This window comes from Gaeumannomyces tritici (assembly GCF_000145635.1).
Source record: "Gaeumannomyces tritici R3-111a-1 unplaced genomic scaffold supercont2.2, whole genome shotgun sequence".
NCBI lineage: Eukaryota > Fungi > Ascomycota > Sordariomycetes > Magnaporthales > Magnaporthaceae > Gaeumannomyces > Gaeumannomyces tritici.
This window is the reverse complement of record NW_008804546.1, coordinates 1008751-1034197: the sequence shown is the minus strand read 5'-3', so window position 1 is coordinate 1034197 and position 25447 is coordinate 1008751. Positions and strand designations below refer to the sequence as shown.

General features: G+C 57.6%; 9 protein-coding genes across 9 annotated transcripts; 6 read left to right on the top strand and 3 right to left on the bottom strand.

The window, feature by feature from the left end:
• Window positions 1-721: 721 nt before the first annotated feature.
• On the top strand, window positions 722-2627 carry GGTG_02874 (isocitrate dehydrogenase subunit 2). The gene is made up of 5 exons (XM_009220650.1): window positions 722-972; window positions 1049-1105; window positions 1292-1378; window positions 1467-1589; window positions 1677-2627. The coding sequence occupies exons 1-5, from the start codon at window positions 883-885 to the stop codon at window positions 2466-2468; spliced, it is 1149 nt and encodes a 382-aa protein (XP_009218914.1). The 5' UTR covers window positions 722-882; the 3' UTR covers window positions 2469-2627.
• A 127-nt stretch (window positions 2628-2754) lies between these two features.
• On the top strand, window positions 2755-4036 carry GGTG_02873 (hypothetical protein). Its single transcript, XM_009220649.1, has 4 exons — window positions 2755-3186; window positions 3286-3465; window positions 3593-3654; window positions 3755-4036. Exons 1-4 carry the CDS (start codon window positions 2913-2915, stop codon window positions 3836-3838), a joined length of 600 nt encoding a protein of 199 aa, XP_009218913.1. The 5' UTR covers window positions 2755-2912; the 3' UTR covers window positions 3839-4036.
• GGTG_02872 (hypothetical protein) lies at window positions 3470-6973 on the bottom strand. Its single transcript, XM_009220648.1, has 5 exons — window positions 5762-6973; window positions 5629-5697; window positions 5329-5514; window positions 4877-5248; window positions 3470-4787 (listed from the first exon to the last, which is right to left on the bottom strand). Exons 1-5 carry the CDS (start codon window positions 6444-6446, stop codon window positions 4012-4014), a joined length of 2088 nt encoding a protein of 695 aa, XP_009218912.1. The 5' UTR covers window positions 6447-6973; the 3' UTR covers window positions 3470-4011.
• On the top strand, window positions 6773-9383 carry GGTG_02871 (hypothetical protein; the record flags this gene model as incomplete). The annotated part of the gene is made up of 3 exons (XM_009220647.1): window positions 6773-6799; window positions 7290-7709; window positions 7782-9383. 3 exons carry the CDS (start codon window positions 6773-6775, stop codon window positions 9381-9383), a joined length of 2049 nt encoding a protein of 682 aa, XP_009218911.1.
• An 829-nt stretch (window positions 9384-10212) lies between these two features.
• Window positions 10213-11158, top strand: GGTG_02870 (isopentenyl-diphosphate Delta-isomerase; the record flags this gene model as incomplete). Its single annotated transcript, XM_009220646.1, has 3 exons — window positions 10213-10423; window positions 10508-10846; window positions 10923-11158. 3 exons carry the CDS (start codon window positions 10213-10215, stop codon window positions 11156-11158), a joined length of 786 nt encoding a protein of 261 aa, XP_009218910.1.
• Window positions 11159-11936: 778 nt separating this feature from the next.
• On the bottom strand, window positions 11937-12438 carry GGTG_02869 (hypothetical protein; the record flags this gene model as incomplete). Its single annotated transcript, XM_009220645.1, has 2 exons — window positions 11937-12022; window positions 12186-12438. The coding sequence occupies 2 exons, from the start codon at window positions 12436-12438 to the stop codon at window positions 11937-11939; spliced, it is 339 nt and encodes a 112-aa protein (XP_009218909.1).
• A 218-nt stretch (window positions 12439-12656) lies between these two features.
• GGTG_02868 (hypothetical protein) lies at window positions 12657-15474 on the top strand. Its single transcript, XM_009220644.1, has 4 exons — window positions 12657-13707; window positions 13772-14222; window positions 14348-14600; window positions 14719-15474. Exons 2-4 carry the CDS (start codon window positions 13900-13902, stop codon window positions 14953-14955), a joined length of 813 nt encoding a protein of 270 aa, XP_009218908.1. The 5' UTR covers window positions 12657-13707; window positions 13772-13899; the 3' UTR covers window positions 14956-15474.
• A 17-nt stretch (window positions 15475-15491) lies between these two features.
• Window positions 15492-17303, bottom strand: GGTG_02867 (replication protein A 32 kDa subunit). The gene is made up of 3 exons (XM_009220643.1): window positions 16785-17303; window positions 16602-16717; window positions 15492-16533 (listed from the first exon to the last, which is right to left on the bottom strand). The coding sequence occupies exons 1-3, from the start codon at window positions 16786-16788 to the stop codon at window positions 15817-15819; spliced, it is 837 nt and encodes a 278-aa protein (XP_009218907.1). The 5' UTR covers window positions 16789-17303; the 3' UTR covers window positions 15492-15816.
• A 205-nt stretch (window positions 17304-17508) lies between these two features.
• GGTG_02866 (lon protease like 2 protein) lies at window positions 17509-22590 on the top strand. The gene is made up of 3 exons (XM_009220642.1): window positions 17509-20267; window positions 20462-20631; window positions 20752-22590. Exons 1-3 carry the CDS (start codon window positions 17736-17738, stop codon window positions 20837-20839), a joined length of 2790 nt encoding a protein of 929 aa, XP_009218906.1. The 5' UTR covers window positions 17509-17735; the 3' UTR covers window positions 20840-22590.
• The last annotated feature ends 2857 nt before the right edge of the window (window positions 22591-25447 follow it).

The following is a 25447-nucleotide window of genomic DNA, read 5'->3' as shown; positions in this document are numbered from 1 at the left end:
GAGCTAAGCGCATGCAGCCCACTCTCATGCGCCTTGCCGCGTGTTAGTCAGCATTGTTCACATCGTCCTACTCCACCCCCGCTTTGCTGTGTCCAGGGGTAACATAGGCGTCCACAGGCGTCCTTTTGTGCATGGGAATCACATCCGGGCCAGCTGTTGAATCTCCATTGCCACGGCTTATTTTTGTATGGATTTCTGTGCGAGTCCGTCATCCGTCCCAACTCGACACACGACAAACCGAGCCGGTTGCTTGTTGCCTGATGTTTGTCTGCTGCCGACCCATTGACGCACCGTACTCGTTATTGGGCGAGGATATGTATTAGGTGCCTAGATGGGTATACCTTGGTAATTGCATGGTGTGCTCCGGCTGCGTGGAAGGGACGCTGTCTTTTATTCTATAAGCTACGACAACCGTTACACTTGAATGACAGGCTACGGCGTGGGGGCGGCGCCCTATACCCACTGATTGATAAGAGCAGCGCACGGGCCATCATAGTATCATTGTTGCGCCACAGCTCCCTTCGTCCAAGTCGTCCGTCCAGTGTGGCTGGCACCGTGACCCCCAGCACTACGGCCAGGTCGCCTCCGTCCAAACCCGCAGCCCGCAGCCGCGGCACAGCAAAAGCCAGTCGTAGCCGTCGGCTGCGCTTGAGATGCCCCACCTTGCTCCATGCAGATATCCGCCCGCGCCCGATGTCTTGCCGCGAAGTTCCAGTTTGTCCAATGGCACCGGAAAATAACCGCATCTAAAAATCAATGTTTTTTTTCTTTGCCTACCTGCCTTTGGCCTAAACCACGACTACGTATAGCTTCCCCTCCGCCCCATCCCCGGCCTATCCATATCCTCAACGGAGCGCCTGCCCAGTGCTCCCCTCCACAACCATGCTGGCCCTTCGAAGAGTCGCCGCTGCGCCTGCGGCGCGCCAATTGCCGCTAGCTGCTCCCCGGGCCGCCGCCACTATCTCTCTGCATGTGAGCACCTGCCGCCGGCCAAGGTCCCTCCTCGCTTGCTCCTGGTCCCGGCTTGCTAACGTGCGAACGACCACAGAACCGGAGATACTACAGCGACAAGGTCGCCAAATTCACCGGCCAGAAGGGCGCCTCTGTAAGCACACCCCTCCTTTGGCGGCGGCGCCGCAATTCTCGATATTCTCCAGCTCGCTACCCCGGCTGCGACCGGGCCGGGGGAAATAGCTCATCCAAGCATCGATGCTCCACAACACAACCACGACGACGGCACCGACCCGACAGCTCGAGCGACAATAACAACGGGCGCTAACTTTGCGCACAGGGTCGCTACCCCGTTAGCTTGATCGAGGGTGACGGCATTGGCCCCGAGATCTCGGACGCTGTCAAGCAGATTTTCGAGGCCGCCAAGGTACGATGCACTTAACCCAAGCGCAAACTTACTCGACTGCTCAAGGCGGCAAGACGGACCTAGCTAATGAATGCAATGTGTGGAAAAGGCGCCGATCTCGTGGGAGCCGGTTGATGTTACCCCCATCCTCAAACACGGCAGGACCGCTATCCCCGATGCTGCCATTGAAAGCATCCAGAGGAACAAGGTTGCCCTTAAGGGCCCCCTGGCTGTAAGTGTGACTGTTTAGGGAGACAATTGAGTGTCCTGTCAAGGCGGGCGGCTTGGCTGATCATATTTCTCGTTTGCGCCCGTTCAGACCCCGATCGGCAAGGGCCACGTCTCCCTCAACCTGACGCTCCGCCGCACCTTCAACCTCTTCGCCAACCTGCGGCCCTGCCGGTCTGTTGCCGGCTACAAGACGCCTTACGACAACGTCGACACGGTGCTCATCCGTGAGAACACGGAGGGCGAGTACTCGGGCATCGAGCACGTGGTGGTTGACGGCGTGGTGCAGAGCATCAAGCTGATCACGCGCGAGGCCAGCGAGCGCGTGCTGCGGTTCGCCTTCCAGCAGGCGCAGGAGATTGGTCGCAAGAAGGTGCTCGTCGTGCACAAGGCCACCATTATGAAGATGAGCGACGGCCTTTTCCTTAGTGTGGGTAGGGAGGTCGCCAAGGACTTCCCCGGCATCCAGTTCGATGCCGAGCTGCTCGACAACACGTGCCTCAAGATGGTGACGGACCCGGTCCCTTACAACGACAAGGTCCTGGTCATGCCCAACCTGTACGGCGACATTCTGTCAGACATGTGCGCCGGCTTGATCGGCGGTCTGGGGTTGACGCCCTCGGGTAACATCGGTGACGAGTGCTCCATCTTCGAGGCCGTGCACGGCTCGGCTCCCGACATTGCGGGCAAGGGCCTGGCCAACCCGACCGCGCTCCTCCTGAGCTCCATGATGATGCTGAGGCATATGGGGCTCGGCGAGTACGCCAACCGCATCGAGAAGGCCACCTTTGACACGCTGGCTGAGGGCAAGGCCCTGACGGGCGACCTGGGCGGCAAGGCCAAGACCCACGAGTATGCCGGCGCCATTATTGAGAAGCTGTAGATACCATGACCGGGCGGGGCTCTTCTCCTTATTTTTTCCGTTTTCAACTTGCTTCCCATACTCTTCGGAAGGCAGCGATGCAGGATAAATGGATTTGGGACGAGGCTGTAGTAGACTGTACCACATCATCAAAGCAAATAAACTTTCCTTTTATCTCTACTTTGTGCAGATGGTTGTGAGCTCAATCCCTTCCGGGAACTGGAACAAAAGGGGCCGATCACGGAACTGTCGATCCCAGGCTGTGAAGGTGACATGAAAGCGTGCGGGGTCCACCGAAAGGTAACACCCATGACGCCAAAGCCGTGCTTCCGTCATGTGGTAGGGACAATATTCCTTCCATACCAGCATTCATTGTGTCAGCGTCTTCAAACACAGTAATTTGCTGTGGTGAATAATATCTCTCCATAGTTACCTATCTATGTAATCACTCCCAACCCGCCAGAAATGGATCCCAGGCGACAAGACGCGACCTGCGCCGACGTGGACGAGGAGGACCAGACCGCCGCCGCCGTCACGTGCTGCGCCCCGGCGCGCGCGGCGCTCCAGGACCTCACGCGGCCCATCGACGTCGGCGACTTCGGGGTGCGCCGGCGGACGAGGGGCGGCGGCGGCGGCGGTGGCGACGAGGGCGCCGCCTTTGGCGCCTGGCCCTTCCTGGGCCCCCTGCTGTTCGAGAACCAGACGAGCGACTGCCGCGACCACTGCGCCAACGAGCGGAGTGCGCCCTCCTCCCCCTTCCCCTTTTCCCTTTCCCCCGAAGCGGGATATGATGTGGCTTTTCTGACTAGACGGTATGTTTCCGTTACACAAAATACAGCCTTCCTCTCTTACCTCCGCCTGGCCATGTTCATGGCTCTCGTCAGCTCCGCCATCGTCATGTCCTTCCACCTCAAGAACGAGCCGAGCGCCATCGAGCTGCGTATGGCTAAGCCGCTCGGCCTCGTGTTTTGGGCCCTGTCGGTCGCGTGCCTCGCGCTCGGGCTGGCCAACTACATCAGTACGTGCACCACCAAACCTAACAACCGCCCTGCCAGATGTCACGCCACCACAGATGATATCATTCCGTGTCGGACTAATTTCTCCTATTTGACACTGACATGCCTGTTTTTTTTTTTAACACACAGGGACCGTGAACAAGTACGGCCGCAGGGCAGCGCTGGTCCAAACCGGCTGGAAAACTCAAGGGGTATGTATCCCGGACGAAGAACGGCAAAGAATGAAACCAAGTCTCGGACGGTATCCACCTTCTGTCCCTCCCGCGTAAACTAACCACGCTGTTATAACAGATCTTGACAGCGATTGTGTTTGTGATAGTTGGGACGTGCGTGACGCTGTTGGTCATCAACAGGCTCGTCGAAAATGGCCGGTAGCGATGGCACCCATGATGAGTGCGATATACATGACCCTGCATTCTACCCACCAGGACGTGCTCGTACCCCCAAGGAAACAAGTAATTATGGAATTAGAAGTACAGCAAGGCAAAGGGTATCAAGAAAGGTTGAAGCCAACGCAAGTGCCTTTGAAGCACGCCCGTCCTTGATAATCACACGTGGTGCTGCTTTCGCGGCCCGCAGAAGAGGTCTGCAGCCGACCTATCCTGCGGAAGTCCAGAGCGGTCGTTGAGGCACCCGCCAACCTCTCGCCGGAAATCAGCGGCGTATTTCGCGGCTCTGTCATCCAAACCCGCAGATTCGGTCGGGGCCCCATCCCATGAGACCATGGGCAAATCGTACAACTGAGGCAGCTCGCCGCCATCGTGCAGTATGTCTAACAGCGGGGCTCTCGAGTGTGCTGATACCCCGTCGCTAGAATCGGCAGCGTGTCTGCCAGTACCTTTCGGCACGTCGTTTGCGTACTCCTCCGGTGGTACATACGTCTCGGTGTGGACCGTGACGAGTTGCGAAGAAGTCTCTCGGCTTGGATATAAGGTCAGGTAGCCACGTGCGCGACACAGTCGCAGGGCTTGTTCCAGCCATGCAGGTTGCCGTTTACTGACTAGCTTCTCGGCCAGGAGGCGAGGGGTTCCAGCCATGCCACTCTGGATGACTAAAACCTTGGATACGAATCCATGGAGCTCGACCCACTTGTCGCCTAGTATAAGGACAGCATTGCTGCTAGGAGCCTCCCAGAGAAACGAAGTCGGTGCGTCCGAGAGAGATGGGCCATCGGTACTGCCACGCCTCGGTGGCAGGCTAAAGGGCCTCGATCCGTCCAGGTGGACGGAGGGGAGCTCAAGACTGAAACCAAAGAGACGAGAGTTCCATTGCTGAATATGGGCAGCGATGGAGTACTGATATGTCAAAATAGAGTACCTTAGGTCTGGAGACAGGTGGAAGTCATCAGCAAACTGTGTCAGGTGGATGGGTAAATTTTCTGTCGATTGGTACGTTGAGTATCGCGCAACCTACAATCAAAAAAGTTCGGTGATAGCTCAGTGTCCGGAGAAAGGATGAGAATGTGCGAACTCGATGGTTTGGCAGGCCAAAACGATTCAAGAAAACGTGCCGAGCTCTCTTCCTCGTCCAGCTTCTTTCTTGGTATCCTATGCCTGATGGAGAGGTAGCGCGCATGCACTCCGCTCTCTGAATGGGGAGGAGGCCACTGGAAATCCTGGAGGAACTTCTGAGTCGAGATATCGACATCATGTGACAGCTCTACCGTGATATGTGGCGGCGAAGAGGACAAGTAGTCTGCAGCTCCCAGTGACTTGAGCAGCCTTGTCAGACTGCCCCCACCCGGCGCGGCAGGGATGATGATGTCGATGCTGACATCATTCCAGACTGATGCCCAAAGTGTTAGCAAGGGCGTTGAAGGGTTACACGTTGCAGGGTGTGCCGAGTTCTTTTGAAATAGCCCATACCCTTCAGAGACTGGCTATCGAGCTTTGCCATCCAAGACAACTTCTCCGCACCTCGGGCGGGAAGCTCAATGATAGGCATTGGGGTAGTAGCTGACTGCTTTCGAAGGCCTTTCAGGAATGAGGCTTCCTCGTTTGCAGGGTTGTCGATAATGACGACCTGGGGGTGCATATAGTTGTATATGTGGGCTTGGCCCTGCGTCAGCTAAAGGCGCGTCACACCTATACCATATTTCCGGGAAGGGGGTCAAGACAGCTGCCAAGTCAGGTGTTTCGATAAAAACAGGGGTAAGCAGAGCATACCGAATACCTTAGAAGTGCTCTCGCTAAGCCGCTTGTCCATAGACCGAGATGCAAAATTGGGCCGCGCATCTGGGCAATAGGGTCAGATTTCACTCGTGCAACTGCGACCTTGTGTTGAAGAGGCAGTACTCACCGTGAAATATGATGTGGCACGACTCGTCGATGCCGTTGACCTTCATCACTTCAGCAGGTGGGATCTCGCTCCGGGCCAGAAGGGCAAAATGCACGTAGCTGCGCAGCTCCGATCCCATCTGACAGGCTATGGGAAGCAAGGTTGCCGCGCTTTTAAGGTTGGCGGCGGCAAAGAGGACATTCTTGTTAAGAGGATATGCTCCACGAGTCTCCCCGATAACATGCAACGTCTCGGCAAGCTTCTCAAACTTGATGGGGCCGTTGTAGTCCCGGACAGGATGGGCAGCATCCTGGCTTGCAGCCACGGGCGCCTTTTCAGACGATGCGGCCGGCTTTTTCGGGCCTCGGTGCGTGACGGGATCCATAGAATCCGGGAGACGGTCGGGCACGGCGGGAGCAGAGGCAGGCGGAGGTCGAATAGGACCAGAGTCCTGGGGCACGTACTGTGGATGTCTACGGTCCCTGATGGGGACGTCGGTGGGCATGTTGTCGATGAACTCGTAGACCAGGATAGCCACGGCGATCAAGATGCACAGGCGCTTGAGAAACCTCCGGGGCTGCGTCGGCTGGATGCGGGCGGGTGCCCAGGCGGCGAGACCAGCGCCTGTATCCTTCTCGGCGCGGTGGTCGTCGTCCTTCTTCCCCATCTCCTCGTCGCTGAGGAACAGAGAGCGTAGTTTGGGCATCGCGACTGTCGCGCCCGAGGGGGCCGAGAGAGCCGCGCGATGAGACCAAGGTTGAGCCGAGGGGCAGAGGCTGGGAGAAATTGGCCCAGCCGTGCTCACTCAGGAAACGGTCGGATTCTCAGGCTGCTTCTGTCTGGTCATGAGTGCTGGCAAGACTGGACCCCGATGTGGCTCTCGATGCACCGCGCGTGACACGGCGAGTGTGCGACAATTCGCTCATCAATTTCAGGGCAGACAATGAGAGCACAGCCTGGTCAATTGCGAGATGGGAAGGCGACGTTGCAAATTGTCGTGAGCACCAAAGGTGGACAGGACAAGGCTTGTTGATGACGGGCACCTCCACCTTCACTGTAGTGTTTCCCCAGATAAACGCTGGCTGGTTTCATTGGGCGTCTTTACCCGTGCTAAAAGCCGCTGGGCGAGCCGCGCATGGTTTCCCCATGGACCCTGAACCAGGTGGTTGCTGCCGGAAAGAAAGGGCGAGCGAGAGTGATTTTGGGGGGAAGGAAGGAACCCGCGTTTTGGTATGATACTTGTTCAAACGGTACCTCACGGCCCCCCTAGAGACATACTTCAACCACACGAGAATAGTCCATCTTTTCTCAAACAGGCTCATTACTTCTTGTTGCTCTCTTTTTTTTCCTCAAGAGCATGTGTCCAACGTTTGTGTTGATGGAACTCCCAGCACCTCCGTTGGCGCTGGACCAGGCCTAGTGGATCGTTGTGATGGGGCAGTGGCACTCAAGGCGGGGTGTAGCCGAACTAGATTTTTTCCTTGGCCGAATCAGGAAATTGGAAAAGCATCAATCCATAAAATTTTCTTTAACACCAAGGTTTTGATAGCCAGCACAACAACACCAACTCGCCATCATGGGAAAGTCGCGACGGAATAGAGAGCGGTCGCATCGCTCCGATCCGGTGGCTAAGCTAAAGGGCCCGCCGGCGGACCCGGAGCTTGCAAAGCTGCGCGAGGTCAAGATTCTTCCAGTCCTGAAGGACCTGAAATCTGCGGACCCGAAGCTGCGTACCACTGCCGCCGGCGCGATTGCAAACATCATCCAGGACCAGAAGTGTCGGAAGTTGCTTTTGCGGGAGCAGATCGTCCAGACCGTTCTGACAGAGACCCTGACCGATTCCAGCCTCGAGAGCCGTTCCGCGGGCTGGGAGGTCCTCAAGGTCATTACCCTTGAGGAGGAGAGCGACTTTTGCGTGCACCTGTACAGGATCGATGTCCTGACTGCCATAGAACATGCCTGCAACACTGTAAGTCTGTGAGATCAAAGACCTTTGTGATTGGGCGGTCCACTGATAAGCATGAACGTCGGCATCATCAAGACCACCGACGCCTTGACATCCTCGGGCCCAGAGTTTGCAAAGTCACCCAAGGCTCAGCAGGGATTCGTCTGGAACATAGCTGGTGCTGTGGCTTCACTTCTGGAAAATCTCGGCGAGGCCCAAGATGAGATTCTTCAGGCCATCACCGCCAACAAGAAAATCACCCGATTCTTGTTCAACCTTGTGGCGCACGCGACCACGCCTACAGAGGTTCTCACGGGCGGGCTGACAACCATGTTGACCCTGTCTGAGGACAACAGGTCCTTCTGTGAAGATATCCTGAACGACCAGGCGACGTCGTGCTACAAAAAGCTCATGAAGCTTTCCGAGTCTGGTGGGCTCAAAGCGGCCCTGTCGTGCGGGATTCTTCACAACGTTATCACCTCGCTCGAGTGGCACGACCACTCACGCGGCTTGGATTCCGCCTGCGATGCAATTCTCATTCCTGCCCTTTCTCGTGAGCTCGCGTCGGCAAGTCTGGACGCGGATGGCGCTCAGTGGGACGTCTTGCAGGTTGCCATAGAGGTCTTGGCATCTATAGCCACGAGCCTGCAGACCACACTGGAGAAGGGGAATAAGGCGGATGCGGAATGGAACGGATTCGACGACGGTGAAGATCATGAAATGGAGGGTGTTGTTGCCGAAGACGAGAAGATGGACGAGGACGGCATGGACGAAGGAGGCGACGATGACGGCGGCGATGGCGAGGATGATAGTGACGAGGACGAAATGGACGAGGATGAGCTCTTGGCTGATATGGCCAAGGTTACGGGCGTCGATCACGAGCCAGAAGGCCCTTCGACACTGGACGACCTTCCTACCCTGAGCGCCCTCGTTGAGAAGGCAGTACCGTCGCTAATCCGCCTAGCGTCGTCATCACCACGATGCGAAGAGGCGAGTGCGATACAGGCCGTTGCCCTGTCAGCCCTGAACAACCTTGCCTGGACCATCTCCTGTGTCGAGTTTGCCAACGACGGGAATCAGGCCATTTTCAAGCTCTGGCTCCCAGTCGGCTGCGCGATATGGGAAAAGGTTGTTGCGAGCATCATCTCCAACGACACAGCCGACGTTGAACTCGCCGCGCTTGTGACGAGCCTCGCATGGGCGGTCTCGCGAAGCCTCGGTGGCAAGACACCACTTAAGGGCGACGAGCATCGCAAGTTCATCTCGCTCTACAAGGCGTCGCAGGGCATGCCTAAGCCCGAAGATGAGGGGCCCGAGGATCCATTCCAGGGCCTCGGGGTCAAATGCGTGGGCGTGCTGGGGCACCTAGCCAGGGAGCCCTGTCCGCTGCCTACGAACCGCGACATCGGCATCTTCCTCGTCACCGTCATCACGTCGGCATCCGAAGCGCTGGCTGCAGACGTTGTAGAGGCGCTTAACCAGCTCTTTGACATCTACGGGGACGAGACGCTCGGATGCGAGGGCGTGTTCCGGAAGGACAAGTTCCTAGAGCATCTGGAAGGGGCTGTTCCCAAGGTGAAGGCCATGGTCAAATCGATCGACAAGAGGGGGCAGCCGGAGCTGAGGTTGAGGGCCGAGGAGGCTGCCACGAATCTGTCGCGATTCATCACTTACAAACGTAAGCACCAGCCAAACTAGGCGAAGCCCAGCGGTTAGCGGACTCTACCGTTGGCGCGGGACTCGACTCAGAAAGCCCGTGGATGGGATCGTTTCGCAAAATACCGATGCTGGTAGGGTCAGGCCATGTTTAATTTACCCGAGCTCCTGGGCCTGTTGATATGGATCGAGCGGGAATGACGTATGTATGTCGCGTGCGGGCTCGTTTGGGGCCTTTGTGAGAAAGAAACCAAACAAATCGTCCGAGAAGAAATATCCGAGGTAGAAACCAGTCACTTGCGGAAGTATCTACCACTTAAAGCAGGATAGATGGTTCGTCTGATCCCTTCTGTCCGAGGGAGCGCCGTGGACCGCCCTCCCATTCTATTCAATGGAAAGCCCAACGAGTTACCTCACAATAATCGATAGCGCACCAACAACCAAGCCCAGTGGCCACCTGCCCCGCAATCGATGAGGATCCAGACCGAGGCTTCAGGGCTGAGGCTGCCTTCACCGCCCAGGGAGGACCCCGAAAACAGCGTTCCTGGTCCCGCCCGAGGGGTTGGCATTGGCAGTTCAGGGGCGAAAAGAACGGCTGGGGATGCAAAGCTCAAATCCGGCACCGATTTATTATCTCGACCTCGCACTGACGGCACCACCTAGCACCGAGCTTTGGCGCCCGGTTCGCTGTGGGGACATTTGTCCATACTTCTCCCAGTTCAACAAGATTACAATTATTATCGGACGGCACCTTCCATAAATAAAGGTTGCTGGGCCTTTCTCTCCCGTTTTTGCTGCTTGCTGGCGTTTCTAAACCTCCCCGCTTTCTGTTTTCTTGATACCCCTCCCCAACCATCGCCACGCCTCAGCCATGTCTACCACGACAACAACCATGACCGAGACCACGGCGGCGGCGCCCCAGGCCATCACGGCCGAGACGATCCTCAGCCTGTTCCCGGACATCGACACGAGCGGCGACGCGCTGGAGGGCCACGATGAGGAGCAGATCCGGCTGATGGACGAGGTGTGCATCGTCGTGGACGAGAACGACCTGCCCATCGGCAAGGGCAGCAAGAAGATTTGTCGGTCGCCCTGATTTGCCCTTTGCATCCATCTCCCCTGGAAATCGAGCGTGCGAGGCTGACCAGAAAACCCACGAGCCACAGGCCATCTCATGACCAACATCGACAAAGGCCTCCTGCACCGCGCCTTCTCGGTGTTCCTGTTCGACGACCAGAACAGGCTGCTGCTCCAGCAGCGGGCGGCCGAGAAGATCACGTTCCCCGACATGTGGACCAACACGTGCTGCTCGCACCCGCTGGGCATCCCCGGCGAGGGCGGCGCGAACCTGGAGGACGCCGTCATGGGCGTCAAGCGGGCCGCGCAGCGCAAGCTGGACCACGAGCTGGGCATCAAGAAGGATCAGGTCCCGATCGAGAACTTCCACTTCCTGACCCGGATACACTACAAGGCGCCCAGCGACGGCAAATGGGGCGAGCACGAGGGTATGTGTCTTGACTTGTTTTCTTGTGGGATTTTGGTGGTGTCGGCCCGCGTTGCTAACTCGCCGTCGCCGCACAGTCGACTACATCCTCTTCATCAAGGCCAACGTCGACCTCGCGCCCAACGAGAACGAGGTCCAGGCGACGCAGTACGTCACGGCAGAGCAGCTCAAGGAGTTCTTCAAGGACCCAGCGGCCAAGTTCACGCCTTGGTTCAAGCTGATCTGCGAGTCGATGCTCTTCGAGTGGTGGCAGCACCTCGACACGGGGCTGGAGAAGTACACGAACGAGAAGGACATCCGCCGCATGCTGTAAATAATGCCCAAGGAGACATTGCGCAAGGCGGCTATCCCCAAACAACAAGAAATACAGGAAGAATTAATGCCAAGCCTCTGACAAGACAATGTCATTCCGGCCAAATCTGAGCATTGACTGCAGGCCAGATCCAGGGCGATCATTCCTTGGTTGTTGCTAATCGGTGTGCACCATTTTGGGCAGGGCGAGCTAGGAATGAGGCTAGTTGGCAGGTTGGCTGTGTGGCGTGTCAGGGGTGTTATCAGTCCCGCGAGGACCTCGCACTAGTTGCTACTTACCGCTCTTGCACGGACCGAGGCAACGATCAATAGCTCGAATGCCGACCGACGCTCCTTGGTTATGTTTGTCAAGTGCGGCATCAAGGATGGAAGAGTTGCCCTAACAGAAGCAACTCCGAGGCTGGTGCCAAGAACCGTGCAGGGGCATCGATAGCCTATGGAAATGGCGCACAAGCCTAGCTCAACGGAGGGATGATCCGACCCTCATCAGCCATTGATTTCCCCTCTCCGATCTAATGGTCGACTAACTAAGCCGGAGGAAGTGCAATCTCATCATCGTGGAACCCCCACGTAGGTGCAGAGAGCCTCAGGCGATTGTTGGTTCTGGACTTGGAACATGTACCCGGCACCATTCGCCTGGGTTCCCTGACATGAGTGAGCGCAGATGGCCCGATGCTGCAGTTGGTAGCTGGGCCCGCCTGGTAGGTAGGTAGAGGCGTCGGACGTAGTCGGCTATTATCTCTTATCATGTCCATGGCTCTCGGGGCTTGGGGATCGTATCACTTGACGCCCCCTCCTGCAGAAGGCTGCACACGGACGTCCAGCTGGGGCCTCATCGGCCACCACCGCACCCCATCGGCCGGGCCTGATTGGGCTTTAGATGCTGAGGGTGCGCAGCATGACACTGCAGGTTCGCCAGGGATAGTTGCGGCGTGCATGTCACGGACCCAGTCTTACACAAAAGTTACCTTTTCCATCTCGTTCGACCCCCGGCAAGGTTCGGCTTCCAGTCACTTAGACTTACATACAGCTGCTGCGTGCGACCAGCTGCTTGTCTGCTGCCTCGCTAGCGGCTTGCATCGAGCTCCTCCAGACCCGACACTCGTCACCCTGGACACGCTTGGGCCTGGGGTACCCTCGCCAACCCTTATCGCTTCTCCACTCCTCGCGGGACCGGAGACAGGCCGAGTCGGGGCACCGCATGCCGGCAACCTTCGGAGGGGGAGCGGCTACAGTGGGACACACGATGCCCGCACCAACATCAGAGGTGGCACGCCCCATCCCCGGCTACGATCGGGCATGCAATCATGGAACGTGAGGGGGGAGGAAAGCAACCCCTCCCCTCGTTAGCCCCGGGAGGTGCGCTAGTCGATTGGACAAGCTGGACAAGCGTGGGCCGGCGCGGGCTCATCACTGGACCGAACAGGGCCGCCTGCCGCCCACGCCACTTGTCCCCAGGGTTCGTTCGGTGCGACCTGCGGCCTGCGCTCGCGCGCGCGCGCCTTCGCCGGGGCCGGTCATGCAGCGGCGGGCGAGCGAGCGCCCCCTGCAAACATCACACTCTTTCGATGCGTGATGACCCAAGAAAAACACTAATGGCCGGGGGCGCCGGGTGGGTGGCGGCGAGGGGACTGGCTAGAGGGCGTTCGTCGTCCATTGCCCACGCCCACCCACTGTCTTGGCCATGCTGACGGGGGCTGGCCGGGTGGTGGTGGTGGTGCAGCATTGTGCTTGCTGTGTATGACGACCGCCGTCCACCACGACGCGCGACCCCAACGGGGGAAGGGATGTGTACTGTGTCTGTGAACAGACTGTGCCCGCCGCCACCCGGCCCTTCCGCTCTATCTCTCCCTACCTTGCCTACCTAGGGGTACATTCCTGCCTGCCGCCTGTCCACTACATATACCTGCCGCCTCGGCTTCTTCCTTGCTCCCATCCTTCTTCCTGACCTCACCATCGCCCGTCCAAGTGATTCTCGGTCTACCCCAACCCACCCCTGGATGGCATCGTGCCTCTTCTGAGTGAACTTGCTTTCACCAGCCAGCCAACCTATACCACACACCGCGCAACTACCTACCACTTTCAAACCCTGGCTACTATCCTGTCTCGTCTCGCGTATCCCAGTAAAGGATTCCCCACCTGCTTGATTGAACTGCCAACATTCGTATAGTGCTTGTCGGGGTCTCTCAGATTCTGTATTCCAGATCACTTCCCCTTCGGTCTTTTGTTCCCATCCGAGTCCACCTTGGCAGTATCGTACCAGTGACTACAATCCAGCTCACCCCCGGTATCGTCGTGCTGTCCCGCAGTCCTTCTCCTCCCATTGCTCCCTGCGCCACAAGTGCAGCAGCTTCCGCCTACGCCTGGCTGTCGTATCGCCCTCGTCTCTGTCCATCGCCGCCTTCGGGTTGGGATTGATATTGATGTCTCTTGACCAACGCATCTCCATCAACTGCCTGCGCCATCCCTCTAGATTGATGGCCGTTTCCAGAACGCAGCTCTCTAGAGTTCATACGGGTGATAATATACAGAATTTACAGATCGGTTAAGGTCAGTCTACAGCGCGGGATGCTTACCTATTTACCTATGTACCCGACGACTTACACGATTACAGATTGCTGTGCACTGCTTGATACCTGCCGTTCTTCAGTCTCGCAAAGCATCACCCTATAACAACGAACAAAAACTCAAAACGAGTCCGGCATACCCGAGGTTAACTCCATCCTCAAAAGTCTGCCCAGCATGGCGACGACCGTGAGCAAGAGCATCGTCATCGTCGACTTCAAGCGGTCCCTCGTGCCCGTGCAGTGGGGCGAGAGCGTGCGGGCCGTCGGCATGTCCGAGTGCAGGGAGGCGGCGCTGTCGCTGGCCCACGCCTTCGCGGCCGACGACCTACACCGCTACCTCGTCGACGCCGCCGACGACGACCCGGCCGGGCCGCCGCCGCCGTCGCCCGAGGGCAAGTGGAAGCTCCACGTCGACATCATGACCTACATCGTCGCGGCGCACTGCTGCAACGGCGTCGTCTCGACCATCGGGCCCGACTATGAGGGGGTGGCGCTCTGGTGAGTTGGGCTTTTGTATTGTTTTTGGGGATCTTTCTCATCTCCGTTTTTTTTTGGGGGGGGGTTCTTCATTCTGTTTACTTACCTCGCGGACGTGGGAGAAATGGATGGGAGGGAAAAAACAGGCTCACTCCCGGCAAGAACCTCGACAGCTGGCTCATAACAATCCGGAGCGGCCTCTGGCGCCTCTACTTCCAGCTCTCGCCCGAGGGCCGGAGGCGCTACTACGACGAGATGATGCCGCTGCTCCACCATACCAAGGCCGAGGTCCTGGGCGACCGCGACGATGACAGCTACTACCTCGTCTACCTGGGCACCAAGCCTAGCGGTCGGGGCCGCGGCTACGCCCGGAAGCTGCTCGAGGAGATGATTGCTCGTGTGAGTTTCGTGGTTTTTTTTTGGTTTTTTTTAAAAAAAAAAAGCATTTGTTGCTTTGCACTTTAAAAGACGAAAGCACCATTGCTAACCCGCACACAAACACCACCACCCCATATAGGCCGACGCCGAGGGCCGCCCCATGTACCTCGAGTCTACCTCGCTGGCGAATGTGGCCCTGTACGCCAAGTTCGGCTTCGAGGTCAGGCGTGAGATCTTTCTCGAGCGCGGCCCCGTGCCGGTCCAGCTCTCCATCATGGTCCGCGAGCCCCAGCAGCAGCCCACGCGTAAGCCCGCCTACCCCGCCAGGGCCGGCGCCGGCAAGCTGCAGGGCGGCGCGACCATGAAGCTGGCTTGAGTGGGGAGAGGGGGAGGAGGGAGGATGTGAGAGTTTTGGTGCCTGATTCTTTGGCTTTTGAACTAGCGCGATGTGCTCCTGACGATTTATGACTGCTTCCTACGGCATATGCCCCTTTTTATGGCTTTTGAATTCTGCATCCCTTTTGAGTGTCGTTTTCTGACATGCGCCGACAGTACCGCCTTGTTTTCGTTACGGAGATCTCTATCTTACCCGCTCGATTTCTTGCTTGTTAGTTTGGATATCGCGGTCTCCTTTTCCCTTCCTATGCACTTACCCTCACCGCCGTTATCATGTCGTTCACACCCTCCTCCAGATTGACACCCATCGCCTCCCCAGACATGGCGCGGATGGGCGGTAGTCCCTCTCTTGATATTTACACACTAGCTTTCACGTCTAGTTAAACAACAACGAGCACACAATCGCGCGCAGTTGCATAAATGGCTCTAGATGAGCGATCCTGGTACCGTCTTCTACAGGGGTTCCTGAATATAAGAGGCTGATGCCGACTACTCCGGGTGTTGCTGGGTTTCCACAAAGTTCCCTGGGGAAGAAGCAGATGGTTGAATATCAGGTCAAACGCATTTGGAGATTCGCTTCGGGTCCAAGGGTGTGTCAATTGTATTCGGAAACAAGACCCACAGTAAAAACAAGTCACAAATTGCTCCTACAATACCGCCAAACGCCGTCCCGAGGGGGAAAAAAAATATTAATCAACATGACCCGTTCTGGCATATACCAACTAATATAACTTCGGCGTCGTGATAATCATGTCTCCATTGGCCAGTCTCGCAAAACAGCCGAGATCAACCCTGACCTATCTATGCTCACCCGTCGGCCCGCTGCCGACGCAACGGCCGATCAGTAGTCGAGAATTGCCCATGTCTGGTCGTCAAGGGTGGTGTATATCAGGCCCTGGGTCACCAGCTCGTCGGCGGCGGCGAGAACGGTGTTGACGGGCATGCCGATGCCCTTGGATATCACGTGGGCCTCCATGCCGTCGTTGCCGGCGGCCTGATTCTGCATGTAGCCGAATATCCGCTGGGCGTTGGCCGAGCAGCCCTTGGCCTTGGCCGCGCCGCCGCCGCCGCCGTGCGAGTCACCGTAGCTGTCGACGAACATGCTATCATCACCTCCGCCGCCTGCGCTAGCCTCGGCCCCGGACTTCGCGTTTGCAAAGTAGAGGTGGACGTATGCGGCTTCGAGCATGTGGTAGCTGACTTCGTTGAAATCGTCGACGTTGCGCATGAAGGTGGCGCCGACGTGGCGGCGGTCCTGCAGGTGCTTGAGCTTGCCCCAGACGCGGACGAAACTGTCGAGGGGGTGCAGCTCGGCCGGATCGGTGTCGGTCATGCTCTGGCTGTCGATCCACTTCTTGACGTCGATGGAGCCAGTGCCGTCGTCGATGCGGTAGGTTATATTGGTGGCCTGCGGGTTGACCTGGCGCACCTGGCCCACAAACGTGACCTGGGCCAGGGGGTTGCCGTCCAGCACCAGCTCGGCGCCCGAGTAGGCCTCCTCGGTGCTATACAGCTGCTTGATGGTCACGGGCCGGAGGGACTCGTTCTGGTAGCTGTTCTGTTTGGGTGAAGAGGAGAGCATGTTAGTTCTGGTACATCTCCAACCCACTCCTCCAAGCTGCTCACCTGATTGCCGCCACCTCCTCCGGCCTGTGAGCCCTGCTGGGAAGCGCCCATGTAGCCGCCGCCATCGTCGCCGCCCTGGGCGTTATAATTTGTCTTGGAGTAGCCGCCGTAGGAAGCTTTGGACTGTCAGGACTAACGGGAGACGGCAAGAGAGGTAGGGAAATGCCAGGAACAAATACATACCCATCTTTTTTCTTTTTTCTTTAGAACCTCGACTACACAAATCCGAGTTTCGAGAGGGTATTGTGTGGTGGTGATGTCGTCGTTGGGTGCGGGGGCTGTTTTCAGCACCAGGCTTCCATGATGGACAGACTGGAAGACGCGTGGTGGGGGTGAATTTGATTGAAAATGACGCGACGAGACGCGCGCGGGGGTTGCTCGGCAGGCGGCATCCACTGATCCAAAGGCCCGTTGGCGGGTCGCTTTAGCGGGCTACGGGTGTTGCGGGTAGGTACCGTTCAGCACGCTTGACCGTATTTTCACTTTGGCTCGGCGGCGTACAGGTTGAATCCATCCATTGATTTGCTGTTGATTGGTGTTGACCATATCTCCGCAGCTGATGCAAGCGCATGTGCATGGAAGTTTGAGGACGGCCGCAAACGCCACGCTTGACTCTTTGAGGGTCATAAAGTGACAGTATTTTGGCTTGATTGGGCCTTCATTTGTTCTACTGGCTTCCATAGCTCAGACTCGACGGTCGCTATTGCCATGTCATGCGCGGGGAAGCTTCGTTCCATCTCCGAGAACCTTCTCCAGGGACTGAAACCCAGCAAGCACTTCGCGCACCACCTGTGCTCGGCTCCACAACCATTCGCCCATTGGGTGGGCCCTGCTGATCCAGAGCCTCGGCACCAACACGCACCCCAGCTTGCCGTACCTACGTACTGCAGCTCCTGTCGCGGGCCAATGATGGTGCAGTACATGTGAGTGCCGTCGACATCTCTCTCCTCCCGTCGAGCCACCCCGTATTTATCAGTCAACCCACCCCCGGCTTCGTTGTTGACAATCCCTTTCATCACCTTATGGCCGTGACAGTACTCGCGCCTTGACTATATTGCTCGCCTGACTTCGCCTTCACCTGGCCTTCTCCCATCCCCTCTCGAACCCGAGCGTCCACCGACAGCCCAAACAACCATGGCTGCTCCCGAGAGCGTTGTTATGGCTATTGTGCCCCTTCCCGACGGCACCGTACTGCTTCCTGGAATCGTCCAGCGCATCCCCGTCAGCGCCCACCGCGCCGATCTCATCGCCATCATCAGCTCTGTCTACACCCGAACCTCAGTCCAGGGCAGCATCGACTCCGTCCCCATCGCCTGCATCCCCATCGCCTCCCCCCTTATTGGTCGCGGCGGCCAGCGACTGATCCTCGACACGGACCAGGCCGACAGCCAATCCCGGCGTCCCATCGACTACTCCAAGCTCAAACGCGCCGACCTGTACACACATGGCGTCTCGGCCAAGATCACCGGCTTGGAGGGTCGCGGCAACAGCGAGTTTTCGCTGCTCGTCGAGGGGCAGACCAGGGTGAAGGTGGACAAGGTTTACCAGGAGCGCCCCCATTTCGAGGGCAAGGTCACGGTACACCATGACGAGATCCTCCTAGACGAGCACCTAGAGGACCGCTTCCAGCACCTCAAGGCGCTGTCGCGAGAGCTGGTCAACCTGATTCGGCTGTCGTCGCTCATGTCACGGTCTGCACGGTCCCCTCTCCTGCTGAGACGGCTCGACGCGTTCATCAGCAAGAAGCAGGTCGCCGACGCAGGCGCCTTTGCCGACTTTATGGCAAATATCGTGGATTGTGCATACGAGGACAAGCTGCATGTTCTCGGCCTATTCGACGTTAAGAACAGAGTCAACAAGGTCATTGAACTTTTAGAGCGACACATCAGTGGCCTCAAGAACCCAATCAGGATCACCGCCATTGCCACGACCACATCCCTACCCTTCCCAATGCCCGATATGCCCGATCCGAGTCCCGCGAGCAGGCAGCCTGGAAATTCTCTTCTGGCCCCCTTTATCGCGCCCCCGGCCATGAACGGGATGCACGGCCGGAACCCGGGCGACCAGGAGCCCGACGAGACCGAAGAGCTGCAGAGGAAGCTAGAGGAGGCGAGGCTGAGCCCGGAGGCGGCCAAGGTGGCTGCGCGAGAGATGAAGCGCCTCAAAAAGATGGTGCCAGCCCAGGCCGAGTACAGTGTGCTCCGGACCTACCTGGAGACGCTTGCCGACATACCTTGGTCCAACGTCACAGACGATCAGCTCGATCGCACTGCCTTGACGCGGGCGAGGAAGCAGCTTGACGACGATCACTACGGCCTTGACAAGGTGAAGCAGCGCCTGATCGAGTACCTTGCCGTCTTGCGCCTCAAGCAGTCGGCCAATGAGGACATTGACGCCAAGATTAGCAAGATCCAGGAGACTCTGGCGCAGCCTGCCGAAGCAGAAGCGTGCAAGGACGACGCGGCGGCGGACCCTGGAGCGACGGGTGCGGCACAGGAGAGTATGGACGCCCTCCAGGCCAAGATAGACCTGCTCAAGGGCCAGCGTATGGTGGACAAGTCCCCCATCCTGCTTCTTGCCGGCCCGCCTGGTGTGGGCAAGACGAGCCTGGCAAAATCAGTAGCAACGGCCCTGGGTAGGAAGTTCCACCGAATCTCGCTGGGTGGCGTGCGCGACGAGGCCGAGATAAGAGGACACCGGCGCACGTACGTGGCCGCGATGCCGGGTCTGGTGATCCAGGGCCTGAAGAAGGTCGGCGTCGCCAACCCCGTCATTCTTCTGGACGAGATCGACAAGATTGGCCACAGCACCAACCATGGAGATCCCTCGGCCGCCATGCTCGAGGTCCTCGACCCAGAGCAGAACAGCACCTTCACGGACCACTACGTCGGCATTCCTGTCGACCTCAGCAAGGTGTTGTTTATAGCCACAGCAAACAGCCTCGAGACCATCCCGCCGCCTCTGCTTGACCGCATGGAGATGATATATCTGCCCGGGTACACGACACTGGAGAAGAGGCACATTGCCAACGAACACCTCATCCCTAAGCAGGTGCGGGTGAACGGGCTCGCTCCGGACCAGGTCGTCTTTGGCCCAGAGGTGGTATCCAAGGTCATCGAGTGCTACACCCGCGAGGCGGGCGTTCGTAATCTGGAGCGCGAGATCGGGTCCGTCTGCCGCGCAAAGGCGGTCGAGTACGCGGATGCAAAAGACGGTGGAAAGCTCGAGTCATACCAGCCACAGCTAACTATGGACGACATTGAGCGCATCCTTGGGATCGAGAGGTTCGAGGACGAGCTCGCGGAGCAGACAAGCAGGCCTGGCGTCGTGACGGGCCTGGTGGCCTACAGCACAGGGGGCAACGGCAGCATCCTGTTCATCGAGGTGGCCGACATGCCCGGGAACGGCACGTTGCAGCTCACGGGGACGCTGGGTGACGTGCTGAAGGAGAGCGTCGAGGTGGCGCTGACGTGGGTCAAGGCGCACGCGTACGAGCTTGGCTTGGCCGCAGACCCGGCCGAGAACATCATGAAGAACAGGAGCATCCATGTGCACTGCCCGGCTGGTGCGATCCCCAAGGACGGCCCGAGCAGCGGACTCGCCCAAGCCATCGCCCTCATCTCCCTATTCTCCGGCAAGCCCGTGCCGCCAACCATTGCCATGACGGTAAGTCCTCCCTCGCTTCGTCCAACCACACCTATCTACCCCCAGTCTACCCCCAGTCCCCAGTTCTCGGCCCCCAGCCAGCCAGCCAGCCAGCCAGCCAGCCAGACCCACGGGCCTGGTTTGTTGGCTTTATCGATATTGCTCTGTAATCCGTCTGCGCGTGTTCTCGGGAGTGGCTTGCTAACACTAACCAGGGGGAAATATCCCTGCGCGGTCGGGTCACTGCCGTCGGAGGAATCAAGGAGAAACTGATCGGGGCGCTGCGGGCGGGTGTCAAGACGGTGCTACTACCGGCCCAGAACGTCAAGGACACAAAGGACCTGCCCCAGGAGGTCAAGGACGGTCTGACCATAATTCACGCCAGGTAAGGCTCACTCTCGTCGGGGCTGTCTGCTATCTGTAGCACAACGGCACACGCCTCCACCCCGGCCGCTCTGTTCTGGTGTTCCCGTTCCGTTTCGCTAACCGTGTCGGCCGTGAGCAGTCACATATGGGAGGCGATACGTCACGTCTGGCCCGAGGCCCATTTCCCGGGGGAGCCAAAGTATCCTGGCATCCAGGAGCGCCTGTGAGATGGGAGGTTGCCGACCTCTCTCTCTTAAGACTCTGAACGACCACTCGATGTGTCGCCGTCACTATTTGCGCGCCTTCTCGGCTCCAAAGTATGCATGTCTCAGGCGTCTCACCTATGAGGGCGGACCTTCACCTGACAAGCGAGCGAGGTGTAATCCCGGAGGTGTGCACGGCTGAGACAGGCTCCCGGGCTGTTTTCTCTACTCTCCTTTCTCCTTTGGAGTGGCCCGTGTCTTGTCTCGCTCACGCAACTCGCCGCTACACCCCCATGCTGCGACGCCACGACGTATGGGAGCAAGGTATGCACGTTGGACCAACAATCATAAACAAGAGCCAAAACCCGCACAAGCCTGGAGAAAGGAAGAAAATTTGTCTCTTACTCTAGTGGCAAGACGTTAGCATGTGTCGCCCCAACGAGGTGGGGTCACATTGGGAGGTGCAGGGCGCCAGTGTTGCAGATAAACAACTGCAGTCCGTATCCGACGCCATCTGCTTCCAGTTTCCTTTTTCTCTCGGTTTGTCCGTTTTTTTTCCTCATCCGTCGCCCTTTTTGGTTTTCCTCGCACAGATGAGATCTATCTCTTGTGGATTGGGGACATAAGGCCCGCGCTATATGGGCGCCCTAGGAGTGTGTTTCTCAACGGCGACACCTCCCTGTTGCCCGGAAAAGCATTCCCCTCATCAAAAAGGCGGCTGTTGGTCATCACCGGCTACCTGCCTTAGAACCCCTGCAGGGAGGGGGAAAGCTCGGAATCAGGGGCCGGCAGCAAACAGCCATAGCCCTCTGGTTCCTCGACCCGCGCCGCTGGGAAATTCTACGTGGTTCCGTCTTTTCTCTCGGAAACCCACAGGGTGGTTACCCCTCGCCCGTCGTCCCCCGTGTACCCCGGACGAGGGGGGGTGCGTGCCCTCATGTCATACACGGGGCAGCGGATAGCAGCGGCGGCTGATGAGCAAACAAGTGAGATTGCGCGGGAAAAAAATACATGGAAAGAAAAAAAGCAAGTATGAGCTAGGAAAAAGTCCTTGAAGAGCAAAGATTACTCGTTTCGGATAATGGTGTCGGATATAGGCGAGGCAGTCCTTTTTGCGGGACTTTTATCACCTGAACATTCACTCGTGGCAAGCTCGCCCTGCCCAAAGGCCCTCGAGGCGACGGCTCAGACGAGGCCCAGCAGCGTTGATTCACATTGGTGTCGGCATTCAGAGAATGTATCAAGTATGCATACTAGCGGTGCGGGGGTTTTTCAAAGTTTTGAAATTTCAAATATCAGGATGCCATTGACGCAAACTCTTAGTCTTCTCTTTACTGCGGTTGCTACCCCGGTGATAAACACGTCTTCCACCCGCTCATCCCCGGTGCTACACGGCCGGCAGGGTCAGCACCCAGGCTTCTGGTCGGCGGCGGAAGGAAGAGGGATGTTGCCCCGTACAGAAGCTACGTTGTCGTGTGCCCAACCGGGCGGTCTTTTAGAAGGTGTGTGTGCATGCGTGCAGTAGAGAGAGCCAGGTAGCTAGTAGGTACCTACGTTCCCGGGTATGTAGGTAGGTAGGCAGGTAGGCACAGGTACACATGTGCGTCTGTTTGTCAGTGTTTGTGTACACATATGCTGTCTGGGCGGGATATCACGTTGCGCAACCCGCTTCGGCTATTCTTCCTCGTCCCAACCCCATCCAGGCTTTTTTTTTCTTGCGGAAAGAATATACATAGACAATAAACATGAGACGGTGTTGTCGAAAAAGAGCTCCGTACTTTTTTTTTTTTTTTTCATCGCGGGTCATGTCGGCATACGCCCGTCAGGTAGGCTGTATGACACGTCGTCTGCGAATCTTATGTGTGTGCTATTTCTCACATGTACACTAAGCCCCCAAACCACAAACCGCCAGGTAGTTGGTTGCACGGCAGCAAGGATTTGATCTCGCGCAAACAGGCAGATGCTGCTCGTTTCTACCAGACCTGATCTGTATCGCTTGGCCGTGCTAGTGTGTACCAGTTTGTGTGTGTGTGCGCGTGTGTGCGGTGTAATGCTCAGCCACAGCCCTGGTGGTTTTTCGAACATGGTTTTTTTCTTTCTTCCTCTGCTCGCGTCTTTTTTCCCCCGCTACCTTGTATATGGTCTGCAGGTTATATCTCTCTCGTTTTCCCACTGTGTTCCCGTCCATCCTGCAGGTACGTGAGCCTCCGTCGCAGATTGATTGCGGCGGTTATTAGCCAGGGAATACATGCACCCGCAGCCGCGCCGCGCCGGCAGAAGGGGGGTGTGCCCGACGACGGAGCGTGTGAGAGAGGATTGGATGGCAGGGCAGGTATGTACCGTACCGCCCATGGATGGTTACTGGGGAACGCATCAGCTGACCCTTTTTCTTTTTTTTTTTCTTTTTTCTTTTTGATCCCCCTTGACCGCAAAAGCGGCCCGGAGCCTCACACTACGCAAAATGACGGCATGCACGAGCCAGGGAGCGGACGTCGAGCTGGGTGGGCTTGAGAGCAAGGCAATAAAATCAAGAGCTATCGAAAAGAAAAAAATGGTCCGCACACACTGGGTGCATTCTCCGCGGCGCGTGTGCGTGGTGCGCCTGAATCGAGGCTTTCAGCCCGTTGGCCGTGCACCATTTCATTCAATGTGTTCCTTGATTGATTCAGCAGCCGATGAACGAGTTCTGGGTTCTGTCTGGGCCCCCCCTCCCTCCCATCCCCATCGTCCCAATTAGTCCCGAGTCAACGGCCGAGGCAAGCGGGGGTGCTGCAGGTGTCAGTGTCATGGGCTTAGGCGAGAGCTTGCCGCCCCCGGCTCTGCTTCCGAGGCATGAGATTCGCTGCGTCAGGTCGGTCAGCGTTTGCCTCCTGTCTGAACAAAAGAAAAGAAAAAATAAGTTGTCTACCCCCTCCTCAAACCCGGATCTCTGCCCGGTGTGGACCACGGCACGGGCTGCGACAACCCAAGCGATCTTTGATATCGAGAGAGAAAAAAAACAAAAAGAAGAAAAAAAAGACATCAATAGATAAAGGCACACTGCAAGCTAGCAGCAAATCGGGAAAAGAAAGGGTGGGGTGGTTGTCAAGCAGACGTTGCTCTCCTGCCTGCCTAGGTTAGGGCCCCACCCACACCACACTCCAGCGGATGGATGACGGCCCAGCGCTGGGGACCGCGCATCGGTACCAATCTTTCCGTGTCTTTTCCGCTCGCGCCTTGCCCGTCAACCTGAATGTTCCGCTGTCAGTGTCACCAACGATCGCCGAACTTTATCCACTCGCATGAACCATTGTGATCCCGGGGTGGGCGGCGCGCGCCTTTTTTTTTGGGTGGGAGGGAGGGAGGGAAGGGGGGGGAGAGAGGTGGGCTTACAGTGCACCTGTTCCCCGCCCGGCCGGATAGCGCCTGCTAGGGAGTGGGGTGTGTGTTAAAGAGAAGGAGGACGAGAGAGAGAGAGAGAGAGAGAGAGAGAGAGAGAGAGACGACCAGGGGGGGCGTGCATGCGCGAAACGAGGACGGGACAGAAGTGGATTGATGGATGGATGGACGTTGACGGGGCGAACAAGAGACGAAGACGGAAAAAAGAAGGACGAGAGGGAAGGAGAAAGTGAGTGTGCAGACAGAAAGGGAAAACCGAGCAGGAGAGAGAGGGCTTGCAAAAAGTGCACGGGCGCTCTTTTGGGAAGCATGAACGGGAGAAGGAGAGCGCGTGTCGCTCAGCAGTCTCTTAACCCCTCAATCGGTGGAAATTACAAAGTTATTTTTCCCATCTTTCTTTTCATCTTGTTGTTAACACCAACCTCGCTGCAGATTTGATGCCATTGAGGATTTTCGCTTTCGAATTGGCATAGCGGAGCCACACAGATCACAAATCACAGACCACGGATGTCCAGCCGTCCACCAAAACCGGCCTTTTTCATCTGATCTTAGGTTCCCCGTTATTATCATAGAGTTTGGTAAGCCATTAGGCCAGGCAATAAATAAATCCCCGTGCGGCAATGCCGTTGGTCTCTTTTTTTTTTCTTTCTTCTTGTGGGTCATTGTCGCCCTTCACAACCACGTACGGGCAAATACAAGCCCACCACGATATCTGGCCCTTGCTGATGCTGACGCTGCAGCCCGTGATGCAAGCAAGGGCTGGCCTGTCCCCCGACACAAAACAACCCCAAAAAAGCAGGATGCGGACCATGGAGAAAGGGCCTGGGTAGGTAACAGGTAATATGCACATGTACATGCAATTGAGCCCCACCGCTCACGCTGACGGGGCCTCGAACGCTCTTTCTGTGCGGCCCCCGACCTTCCGCGGCCCGCCCTGCCCTGCACTGCACTGCACTGAGTGAGGCTTTCCCGCCCGGGGGCCCCCCTCCGGTCGCCGCGCGCGTGCATTGACGCCCAACGCTCTCACGAAAGGCCTTGCAGCGGACGATCGCTATCACGAGCAGCGGTTCGCCTGGGGTGGCGGCGGCGGTGGGTGGGTGGGCGGGCGGCGGCACCCCGAGCAAGGGAGAAGAAGAACGGCCAGGAAGGGCAATGCACCCCCGCCGGCTGTGGGAAAACGGGGCACCAGCGAGACACGACCATGCACGTCCTCTCTCTCTCTCTCTCTCTCCTCTCTCTTCTCTGTGTTCGTCC